The sequence below is a fragment of the Mustela erminea genome, chromosome 4 (genome assembly GCF_009829155.1).
Source record: "Mustela erminea isolate mMusErm1 chromosome 4, mMusErm1.Pri, whole genome shotgun sequence".
NCBI classification, from domain to species: domain Eukaryota; kingdom Metazoa; phylum Chordata; class Mammalia; order Carnivora; family Mustelidae; genus Mustela; species Mustela erminea.
In genome coordinates this window covers 10,502,832-10,515,468 of record NC_045617.1, presented here as the reverse complement: position 1 = coordinate 10,515,468, position 12,637 = coordinate 10,502,832, and the positions used below count along the sequence as shown (strand labels likewise).

General features: G+C 40.8%; 1 protein-coding gene across 8 annotated transcripts in view; it reads left to right on the top strand.

Annotated features, from left to right (window-relative positions):
• Window positions 1-12,637, top strand: part of ARID1B (AT-rich interaction domain 1B) — a 440,654-nt gene that overhangs the window by 46,611 nt on the left and 381,406 nt on the right. For all 8 annotated transcript variants that reach the window (XM_032338637.1, XM_032338633.1, XM_032338636.1 and 5 more), the window contains one exon: window positions 4,671-4,865. In XM_032338637.1, coding sequence (XP_032194528.1) covers window positions 4,671-4,865 — 195 coding nt within the window. The remainder of the gene's footprint in view (window positions 1-4,670; window positions 4,866-12,637) is intronic.

Here is a 12,637-nt window from a genome sequence, read left to right as displayed (position 1 = left end):
GGGGTCCAGCCCTTTGCTCAGCTAGGGGTCTGCTTCTCCCTCTGCCTGCTGCCCCTCCCTCTGCTCATGTTCTCTCTCTCTCTCTCTCAAATAAATAGATATCTTAATAAATAAATAAATAAATAAAGTGTTGTTGAGTTCTGAGGCCAGCCTTTTTTTTTTTTTTTAAGATTTTATTTATTTGACAGAGAGAAATCACAAGTAGATGGAGAGGCAGGCAGAGAGAGAGAGAGAGAGGGAAGCAGGCTCCCCCACGGAGCAGAGAGCCTGACCCGGGACTCGATCCCAGGACCCCGAGATCATGACCTGAGCTGAAGGCAGCGGCTTAACCCACTGAGCCACCCAGGCGCCCATGAGGCCAGCCTTTGATAAACCTCTTTTACCTATAATCTAGCTTAACTGTGCCGCCTCAGTTGCCTGGAATTTATATTCAAGTATACATTGAAAAAATACACATTGTTCCCCTTATTTCATCTTCCTGGGAATGGAAAACCTTCTGAGGATTTGGGAGGAGGTAGGTAGCAGTGGCAGCTTCCCAAAAGGAAATCTAGGAAAGCATGTGCGACATGTGTGTGTGTGGTGTCCGACTCACATATACGTGGACACACAAAAGTTTCTTTGAATTTGGGAGGAGTTGCAAGAGAGTCTTACCAAGAAATAAAATGCACGAGACACTGAGTAACTAAACCTACACAGCTGTGCTGAGCGCTTTGGAAATGGGTGCTCCGTGCCGTGGCCTTCATAGCACCCAGCTTGTTCTACAGAATTGAAGCTCAGATGGCAGCACTTGTGGAGTGGCCCCCAGGGAGGACAAGCATGTCCATCTGGAAGAACATATTTAGAGTACTTGAGGACTGTTTTCATGGGGACAGTGTCTCTGAGACACTGTAAATTTTATGTAAGAGCGAAGATGATGGTACTTTCGAGTAGATCAACTGACGGATAGCTGAGAAACACACAAAATCGTTTTGGGTTAGAAGTGAATATGATAAGAGACTTGGCTTTTAGGTTTTTTGGGATAGACTTAGATTTGCTTTGGCCTTTGGTTTCTCTAAAGAGGTAATAGCGAGAAGCTGGGGTTGAGATCCTGCCCTTGTACAGATTTAATGTTAAAAATAGCAAGTGCACACAGGATGAATTTGGGGTGTGGATGAGTATTTAACACAAGGCCATAAAGAGAGGTTAAAATTAAATAATTTGCACTGTATAAGTATCTGTTTTCATATCTGAAGTCTCACTGAAAGGTATTAGATGCATTTTGAGAGGTACAGATTATTTGCGTATTTCATGGTTTTGATTTTCAGAACTCTCAGGGTTAGGCTAACATTTTTGACACGGGTGCAAATTAACTGAATTTTAAGTAGGACTGTGAGAGGTTATGGCAATGATGAGACAGATAGGAAACAATTTTAGTCACCGGTAAGATGAATTTGCTGCACTGTTATCTATGGCATTAAAATACAGACATTCCAATCATTTTTTCCATTTTAAATTTCTGCTTCAATTAAGCCAGTTTTGGTGGTACACTATTTGAAGTGAAATCAGTAGACCTTTCCTATGTCCTGGCTAATCCAGATTGAATGTGAAGATAGGGCTGCCACAGAACTCCATATTCAAAATGTAGCTTGAAATCTGATTTACTCAGCCTCTCTGTTGACCATTCATTCATTCTGCGGATTCTGAGATCATCAGCTAAGCCTTGATTTTCACACTTCCGTAGAAAGTTTTATTTTATCTTTTGAAAGAAAGTGGGAAGATAATTACATTTTGCTTTTGTAAGGCATATGTTCTAATTTAAATCACTCTGGGGAAAACTTAATTCTTAATACTCGATTTTTGTTTTATGACACTATATCAACATACATGTTTGTGTATTGAATTGTGAGGTTAGCCCAGGTTGTGTAACATCAGTGTATCGTCTTTGTGAGTACAAGATTTCCCTGACTGTGAAAGTAACACATCTAAAATTCCATGAAATAGTGAATTTTGAGCAGAACTGTTTGGCTTACACATATTTTCATTCAGGTGAGATGGAGATCCTGGCAAATCCCTCAGAATCCCTCAGAGCTGAGTTTCTCTTTTGGAAGGCTTTGGTAAAGCCCATCGCAGACCCATGAAGATGCTCCCTCCTCACAGTGCCTTGTGTGTCCTGTTAGGGTGTCTGCTATGTGCCTTTTTTTTTTTAAAGATTTTATTTATTTATTTGGCAGACAAAGATTACAAGTAGGCAGAGAGGCAGGCAGAGAGAGAGGAGGAAGCAGGCTCCCTGCTGAGCAGAGAGCCCGATGCGGGGCTTGATCCCAGGACCCTGAGAACGAACATGACCTGAGCCGAAGGCAGAGGCTTTAACCCACTGAGCCACCCAGGCGCCCCTGTGTGCGTTCTAATCTTTGTTCAGCCTGTCTCCTTCAGGGAATTGGTCCTTTCTCCAGTGCCTGGCACACTGGCACACTGCACATACCAGCCTCGGGCTGGGGATCAGAGGGAGGGAAGATCACCCCCTCTTGTAGCTTCCCCAGCTTGGGTTTTCGGTCCGTGCTCCTGGCTCACCTCTCCCCTCCCATTCGTGTCTTAACGTTCCTCACCTTCTGACCACTGCTCTCCCCTCTGATGAGGCCTTCCTTGCCAAACCCAGTAATTCCCTTCTAGCCATGGAGAAAAGCTTTCACCCTCACCTCTTGGACACCTGGCTGGCATTTGGTACACCTCATTTGTTGCCACGCACGACTCCCTTCTTTTCCATGATTCTATATCCTCTAGAATCTCTGTTTTCTGATTGTTCTTTTGGCTTCCTTGTGGGCTCCTCCTTTCCCTTCTCCCTAAAATGGTGATGTTCTTTACAATTTTCTCCTCTACGCATTGTTCTCATTTCATATATTCTTCCTAGATGAAGTTCTTGAGTTTTTATATTATCCAGTATTTGGTGAACATTTTATTTTGTGCCAGGTGTACTATTTGACTTATGTCCTGGAGATACAAGAGTGAGTAAAAACAGAAGAATCACTGCCTTTCCAGGATCATGTATCCTCTGTTTGCTGACTTTTCCCTATTTATCATTCTAGGTCAGTCCTTATTCCCCAAACTATAAACACATTGGGTCCCTTCCTTCTAGATGTTTTCGGCTGGATTCCCTATAGGAACCTCAGATTTCCTATGTAGAACTCTGAAGGCTCTCTGGCATGTGGGGGAGAGGGTAGAGCTGCTGCTTGCTTTCTTGGCATATCTGACTCAGTTGGTGTCTTACCATCTGTTGAGCCACCATTGACTCCTGCCTTCTTCAATCACTCGCTCAGTCTCTAAGTCGTGTTGCATTTGCACCATTACTTGCATCTGGGCTGGCTTTCTCCCACCAGGGCCACCCGCCCTGCCTCCAGGCCACTGCTGGAGAGCAGGCTTTCCGAAAGCTGGATCCCACTGCAGCTCTCTGTTAAAAGCACCCAGTGGTTCACCCCGAGATGCAATCTGAAGCCTTTAAGATGGCGTGCGGGGCTCACCGGTGTGCTGGTTCTGCCTGCTTCAGCTCCTTCTCTGCTGATTCCTCCGTCCTTTGGATGTGAACTGCCTATGTCCCCTCATGCCCTCCTACACAGCTCACCTCCCTTGAGCCTCTCTGCTTTATGCTGCTGCTCTGTTCCACTCTATGCCCACCTTGAGCCTGGCGCTTCCTCACTCGTTCTGCTAATTTTTAAGCCTTCTAATATATTACATAGAATCTGGCATACAGTAGGGATCAATATATGGTTTTGGAAGGAAGGAAGGAAGGCAGGCAGGCGGGAGGGATCTGTTGGATGAATGCTGCAGGCTTTTGTAGCACCGCGGGGAGGAACTTCCCCCACCTCCGCTTTGCTCCTTTGAAACACCCAGGGCAAGAAAGTCCCAGCAGAGGCTCGAGTTCTGGCTCTCCTGAATGGCCTTGGCCCTGGGGCCCATGGGCTGACTCACCAAACCCAAAATAAAACTCAGATTCTAGTTGGGATCTGGTTATGTTTGGTAAGATACTGACATGGGGAAGGTGGATTGTGACTCAGAGTCTGGGTGCCTATTCATGCGCAGTAGTGATCTTTGAAAATTTTTACCCTAGACATTCTGTATTATCAGAAATCTACCCTTTCACTTTCTACTGTGCACTCAGATGCATTAATGTTTGATCAGGAGTTGCAGACTCAGGTCCACATTAAAGTAGTTGTTCTAAGAATACTTTGAAGTCAAAAAGCATTGCTAACCACTCAGTACACTTTGTCTTTATTACTAGTAAGCTGAAAGTAGCTGGGTGAGAGAAATGAGGTTATCATGCTCATTTCTTATATATGTATTAGAATTTTAGATGTTTTCTCTCTGCAAACTCTTTCCTACTCTTGTTTACATAGGTTCCCTCATGATTGTTAAAACCTTCCTTAAAGTAAACAGTAAATGTCTTGTATCTATCTAGGCTTTGTTCCTAACCGTTCTTCTTTTGCCAGCTTGTTATCGTTTTTTTTTTTTTTTTTTAAATTAAATAATTGACTGATAGCATACTAGTTACAACATAATGATTTGATATTTGTAGGTATTATGTATTTTTAGTATTGTCAAAAGTAAGGACAGTTGTGTTTTTAATGTATATGATAGTATAATAACATTTCTGCCTTTGTAATAAATAATAATCTGTGTCTTTGTTTATTTCTTCCCAGGGCAGCCCAATGGATCCCATGGTGATGAAGAGACCTCAGTTGTACGGGATGGGCAGTAACCCTCATTCTCAGCCTCAGCAGAGCAGCCCTTACCCAGGAGGCTCCTACGGCCCCCCAGGCCCACAGCGGTATCCAATCAGCATCCAGGGTCGGACCCCCGGGGCCATGGGAGGAATGCAGTACCCACAGCAGCAGGTTTGTGCTGGTTAGAACCCCACCCCCCTTTAGTTTGGTGACGTTTTGTCTTTATTGCTTACGGTCTGCCTAAGATTGGTACTAAGAGAATTAGGGGCATTTCACTGATTTTCTTTTTTCTTTCCGTAGTTTCTTCAAGTAACCACACATCCAGTTTCCCTTTCTTTCAAAGAAGGAAAAGTGATGGGGCCCCTGGGTGGCTCAGTCGGTTAAGCTCCACTCAGGTCTTGATCTCAGGACGGTGACTGCTACCAGAGTTGAGCTCCATGCTGGGCAGGGAGCCTGCTTAAAAGAGGAGTGGGGTGGGGACTGGGGAGGGTGGTGTGCCTGGGTGGCTCCGTCCATTAAACACTGGGTTCTGGATTTCTGCTCGGGTCATGATCTCAGGGTCATGAGATGGAGCCCTACTCTGCCTGGGGTCCCAGCAGGGAGCCTACTTAAGATTCTCTCTCTCCCTGTCCCTCTGTCGCCCCCTGCCCACCCTTGCATGTACGCGTGCACGCACTTTCTCTTAAAAAAAAAAAAAAGAAAGAAAAGAAAAGGAAAAGTGAGCCTCTTAGAAAAAAGTGGACGAAAATACCCGTTTGGTAGAGGGCTGCTACTGTGTTACTGGCTATTAAAAGATAGGCAGTTTCAACATTTTGCACCGAGTTATATAGATCTAAGCCTCCTAAGTGAACTAGGCTTGCTAACATTTCTGATACCAGACTGGCAGATTTTGAACTGTGAATAGACTTTGTCAGGTGAAGTTTTAATTAATTAAAGAATAAATAACCATGAAAATGGCATCGACTTTGAGAGAATTTTTTTATTCTCCCAAAAAGTTATTTTGCATTTATTTCTTAACATATTAATTTCATAGAGAGCATTTGGTGTATATCTGTTTTCTTAGATTTGGATGGGTTTTGTGTTTTTACTTAAAAAAGAGTTTTCTTCCTTTTAAAGACCCAGTATTTTTCTCCTTTTTCTCTGGAATCGAATAGTTGGAGTCACCTTAAATGACCGTCTACCTTCTACCTATAGTAAACCTGGTCTCTTGGATACTGGAGAGTAGATCCTTGTTATGTTGGCCTGAGGAAGCATGAAATTAGGAAAAGACTAAATTAGACTGAGACTCGTTAGGGTGTTTAGTCACTAGAAACACCAGAAAGCCTTACTTGTAAACCCCCACACCATGTCTGTCCCCTGGGGGTGCATTGGGGCTGCTGCTGGGTGCATGTTACTCCCTCCAGATAGGTTCTTCCATAACGTTGCCAGGAACCTGTTCCAGGGTCTCATATACTTCCTCACTGGGAAATCTTCCTTGTGTTTGACCAAAAATCATCTGTGGGGGGAAAACCACTGAATCCGACTTTGGTTCTCTCTCAAGTAGATGTGGAGAATGATTCACTCTTACACTCTCCAGAGCTGTGTTCATGAAGTCGCATCTGAGCCTTTTCCTTTAAGACTGAATGTTGTTTTTCCTCTTTATCTTTTGTCCCTCCTTTGGTGATAGTTTTATTTTAAGGTAGTTGTAGGGAAAGATAGAAGTAGCTCAGCCTTTGCGTCCTAGCTGTTGGTTCCTTAAACAGCTCTTGTTACTGTCAGTAGTTCTTACTCTCCTTTATTAAATTAGCTGTCCAGAATTCTCTCCGTCACTTGCACACTTAATTGCTCTCTTAATTTTTTTCAACATGATTCCTTTTTTACAGCAATATTTTGCTGCCTAGAGTAAAACATCTTTAGCTGAGGTTACTAATTGTGAGGGGGGAATAATTTGTAGATGATTGAAAAATAAGATGTGATTCTCTCTTCCTTCTTCTAGTCTTAATCTAATTTGCACTTAGTTGAGGGGAAGAAGGCCCAGGTCGCTGGCTGCCAAAATCCGAATTCTCCTCTGTAGTTGATTTCCTTTGGGAGCTGATGGTTCTGTATGATAGCCTGGCCACAGGAAGAGAGTAGAGGCAGCAGAGAAGAAGTAGCAGGAGTAGTGGAAAGAAGTAGATGCTAACCACGCCTTGTTTTTCTGCATCTTCTTTTTTTCCTGTTTTCCTGATTTCAGATTTGAAAGTCATTTCGAAAGGTGGTGTTCATGGCAAGCTACCAGATGCTCCTTTATCTTTTTCTGTGATGAGTTCAAGTCTTATTATAAGGTTTCCACATTGGCATAGTTTGCAATCCCAAAGTAGAAATCCAACAAATGGAAAGAGTGTGTAAAGAATGATTTACCCAAGGGGCATCTGGAGGTCCAGTCAGTTAAGCATCTGACTTTGGCTTGGGTTATGGTAGTTACCATCTCAGGGTTCTGGGATCAAGCCCCAGGTCAGGTTCTGTGCTCCACACAGAATCTGCTTGAGGATTCTCTCTCTCCATCTTCCTCTGGCCCTCTCCCTGCTTGTGCACATGCATGCTCGCTCTCTCTCAGTTAAATAAATAAAGTCAGGACTTGCTTACCGACTGAGCCACCCATGTGCCCGAAAATAAATCTTTTTTTTTTTTTTTTTTTAAGAAAAGGAATGATTACTTAGGAATATTTTTTTTCATTATTTTCTTCCCCACAAGTATGAGGGTAAAAGTAGAGGACATACACAAATGCATACGGTAGCCTTAATTTTCTTTGGTTCTTGGTGGCTCTTACATAGTTCTGAAATCCAGTAACTCTTGGATTTATGTGAAGGGACAAAATGATGAAGATAACTCACCCAAGTATTTCAGCAAATTTTTAATTAAGATTTTAGATTAGGTATTTTACTGCTAACCAGAAGAAATGTCTAATTCTAATTAAGGACAGATCTTTTTGATAATGAAAGGAAAATAGTGTATCTGGCAAGAAACCGAATGCTATGGCAATAAAATGTCAACCTTTCATGTTGAGTTCATCATAATCGAGGGTTCTAAGGAATCTGTATTGCTTTTTCACCCATTCATTTAGTTATAATATAGTCTTAAAATATAGTATCTTGCTTTGATACCTAAAAGTCTGAAAATAGCTGTGAATGCATTTTTGAATGCAACAATTTAAAGGGAACACAGATTATACTTTATAATATGAAGTTCATGTGATCAGTTAGGTGAGGGCTAATCAATAGCCTTGAAATTGAAACAGAAAATAGTTAAGAAGGTTTTGGGTAAAGGTTATTAGGGCACATTTACTTCATTAGGTTTAGCCTGTGCTTTTTTGGTGAGGAATTCTCAGTGAGTTGCTTTGTTTGTAAATTTGGGGTAATTATGAATTTATCCACACGCAGGGTCCTGGCCTGGTGATTGGCTACTGGTCCTATGTGTTTTCTCCAAGTATTAATGTAATAGGCTGAGCATTTCTATAATCATGTCTGCTAATGTTTCTCAGGGAAAAACTTGAAAGATAATGATGACATTGAGTTTTTATTGAGTGGACATCACCACCTAGGCATGACTTCGCTTTGGATAGTCTCCAGAGCTTTCTGTGTTTGGTTTGTGAACTTCTAATGAGCTGAATCCGGTTCGTTTAATATTGCTCATATATTTCCGCAAAGGATTAAAATGCAGGAATTCAGGTTTGTAAATTGAGTTGCCCACTTACCAGCTGAGTGGTAAGTTGTCTTTGGCTCAGGGGTCACAGTTTGATTCCTGGCTAGCATTCCACTCCTGTGATAGGAATTTTAAATGAGCATTCTGGTAGAAAGGACTGCCATGCTTATGTGAAATTTAACATGGATAGTATCATTACTTGCTTTTTGTTTCTGAGAGGAGGAAGTGGCCACTGAGTGTTTGATTTTACTGTTAACCTGCTGATTCTTGACTGGTATGGTGATAATTTTATTTTTGAAATATACTCACGACTGGATCTTTAGGTATGACATGATAATAGTGCATCATTTTGGTGTTTATTAACTGGAACTAGAGTTGTGGTCTATCATGTGCCGATTCTCCCACATCATCAGGCGCGTACATGGCTAAACAGATCAGTTTTGCACAGCGCTCTAAAAACTAGTCTGCTTGAGTTTTTATTGAGCTGAGAGGGGAAATGAATTTTCTATGCCTCTGTGGAGAATGTTCTGCCTCCAGGCTCCTGGAATTCAAACCTGGAGATGGTTAACAGAAGTATACTGGTTGATTTCATCTAATACAGAGCTACACAGAGGAAGTATAACCTTTAAGGTTACTAGACTCGGACCCTGAGTTTTGCAGATTTTTAAAAAACGTAGACACTAAGGTACCCTTTGCTGGATCAGGGATGTGGGTGAGCAAATGTTTTGTTTTACTTCTCTTGTCCTTTGTGATCATAAATGTATACATAGGCCTGTGCCGGGTTGCTTTAAAAAAATATTTTCATATGAAACAAACAGCACCCAGGGGAAAAAGGCTATAGAAGCAAAGGTATATTTATTTGTGTCAAGCACATTTCAATTACTGCATGTAGTGTGAGATTTTTTCCAAGTTATCAAGGGTTAGTGGGTTGATATTTTAACTGTCCTTACCTTGCTGCATAAGTTTGTATAATCTAATGCCTGTTGGCATTATAAAGCCAAGGAAAGGGAAAGAGGGCAGAGTGAGAGATTTAAGTTTATGAATGTTTTTAGAATGGAAAAACATGACTGTTTTCAGTTTTTACAAACACATCTGTATTGCAAAGACATTTACAACAATAAGAGCATGCTATAACAGTAAGAATATAATCATTGTTTTGAAAGATGTTCTAGCAAAATTAAATAGAAATTAGTTATTTTTGTTGAGGTGATCCATCTGAACTTACCACTTAAACCCTAATTAAAGTTGAGGTTCTTTTGAAAAAGACTGTAGAAATCAATAGGTATTCTCATTTGTGTCTTTATCTTCTGCACTCTTTGGATATGTCTATTTTTGCTGCGTGTTTCTTGAGTAAAATATTTATTTCAGAACATAAGCATTTTATTTGGTACCATCTTAACAGCCAAAACACTTCTTCCAATGCAAATGTTTATTTTGGCAGCAGATGTTTCTAAAAGGAGACAAACATTACAATTGTTTGGCTAAAATAAATGTTTTCTTTGGGGTTACTGAGGCAGCCAAGCAAGTTCTAGGATTCCCACCTGTGTTACTTTATATTGTCAATCTTTTCTGGTAAAAAGTGTTTACTTTTAAAAATATAGTCAAAATTGTGTCTTGATACAGTTTTAACAATGGCTCTGAAAAGTCATGATGAATGGGCGGGGGGGGGGGTGGAGGATTGGTTAAAGACTTAATAATTCCAGAGTTTGGGGTTATGAAATGTTTGGACTCAGTCTCTGAATCCTAAATGTGAATTCAATAATCAAGGCTTAATTTTGGTTTTGCCTAAGAGGACCTTAGGCTTCCTATTTTTAAGGAGCCTAATGGGGTGTGATAGGATGAGAAAGGAAGGCTTGACTTCATGGGGAAGGATGGGTGCCTAGTGTCCGTTTTAATTTTTTGATAGTTTATGTTCATCCAAAGACATACCCACCCACACCTGTGTGTGCACACGCTTGCTTGCACAGGCTCGTATAAAACAGAACATTGTGTGACAGTGGTATCTTAGTGTAACAAAATCTATCTCAATATGCATATTAAATACATTAAGCGTGTATTCTATGTGTGCAGAGATACCCGTGTATATATAAATGAACAAATACATGAATAAAATGAAGATAAACATTTTGGGCAGTAAAATAATGACTGCTGAGAGACTTCTTTTACTGTGGTGTTTGCAGTATTTTTAAATAGGCATGTTCTGTATTAAGGGACTTGGAGCCAAGCTGCTTTGCTTGTACACCTGAAATGTTTGGAGTCCTTTCAGCGGATCGCAGATTTGTATAAATAATGGTCTTTTGTTGGCCACATTTTGTCTTGATTTCCTCAGTTGTTCTTCATCAGTGAACATGAAGGTATTTAAGGTTTACCAACAAAGTACATTTACACCTCCTATTTCTGCTTCCAAGTAGATAGCAGATGCTACTATCTTTGATGCCAAAGTTCCCTGTAGATGGAGTTTTGTACCAAGAGAATATTTTTGAAAAGATTTGTAGATATGATAATTTTTATTTGCTCCTTAAAATGTAAATTTCTGGAATACTTAACTGGTTGTATTTACTTTTTATATTGTAGTTGAATCGAAGCATATTTTGAAGGATTCAGTGAGACATTCTTAGTAAAGGAGGATTTGAAGAGATCACATTTCAAGTTAAATAGAAATTTTTAAATCATTAGCCTTTTTCCTAAAAATGAGCAAAGACCAGGTTTCATCCTTGAAATTTTAATGAGAAAATGTGAGATGATTTCTCTTGTAGTTTGGATAGCTGCTTTTACATTAGAAAGTTTATACTATGTGTGTTTTTATCTGAACATCTACATTGTTCTAGATAGTCTAAAGATTATATGTGGTGTACAGTGCCTGCTCTCTGCTTGTAGTTTATACTGTTTTGTCACTCACATATGAGTTCTATGTATTTTACATTCATGGACTTTCAACTAAAATATCTCTTGAGCTTTTCTAGTATGTTTTTGTTTTTGAGATGTAAATCTTAAGCATATGTTTTAGGGAGTATTAGAATAGCTTGAGTATATTTTAAATAAATTTGGTTTATTTGCTTTTCCAAATAAAGAAACATTAAATGTGGTATTTATGTTAAAAGTTAAACAATTCAAATTAAGCTCATGGGTGATACCAGTAAAACCAACCAACCACATTATTTCAGTGCTCCCTGAAACACAACCAGCCCCAGAAATAGCTGAACGACAACAAAAATCCCAGAAGACAAATGGACAGTTACAGTGACTAAGTGGCATATTTTAGGCTGGTAGTTCTCAAGCTTGCTGAATGTTAGAATCTCCCAGGTTGCTTTAAGCACTCCGGGTTCATATGCTCATATCAAGGACATCCGAATGTTAAGGCCCCCCTCTGTCTTTTTCTGAGCGCCACTGGTGACACCCCCATGCAGCCAGGGTTGACAAGCAGGTGTCGGAGGCACACCGGTAGGTAAGGACCCCAGAGCAGGGTTTGGGCCAGCAGCATTGCCATCCTTCAGGGGAGCTTGTTCTCAGGCTCTGCCCAGTGAGTCAGGAGCTTAGCACTGCCCCGAAGGGATGAAATGCTCCCAGAATCAGGACTTGGGACAGTGCAGTTCTCGCTGATTAATGCTTGTAGCCTGTGTGGGATGTTTGATAAATCAGGACCTCACCCTGCTCATCTACCAAATGAGGGGCTTGGACTACAGGATCTCCCAGCTTGGATGCTCCTTTTAAAATAATAGTCGGTTAATGTTTTTTTCATTTTAGTTTTAAGTTTCAGAGTCTTCTGACTTCAGATACCATCTTCTGAAATTTATGGCTTGACACTTGATGGGTTGTGGTAATATCACTACGAACACATTCTTTAAAACTTTTTCCAGAGGGGAAAGAGCTCTTTCTTCCTCAAAGATGGGCAGATTTGTTACAATCAGTGCGACCAGTTATTTACTTTTAATCTACCTTTTTTTTTTTTAAAAAAAAAAGATTTTATTTTTGTTTGAGAGCAAGCACAGAGAGAGAGCTCAAGTGGAGGTGGGGGCTAGGGGCAGAGGGAGAGAGAGAAGCAGATTCCCCGAGGAGTAGGGAGCCCGGCAGGGGACCTGAGCTCAGGCAGTTAGACACCTGGGCCACCCAGGCACCCCTAATTTTATTATTTTTAAATTGACAGTTCCTCAGATAACTTCATTCTTCTGAATACCTGCTTTATGCTGGGTATGTAGAATGTTCTCTATCCTTTTTAATATGTAGAAAATCATAATGTTGAGATGCTAATAACTTTATTTGGAGTCAGAAAAGGAAGCAAAGAG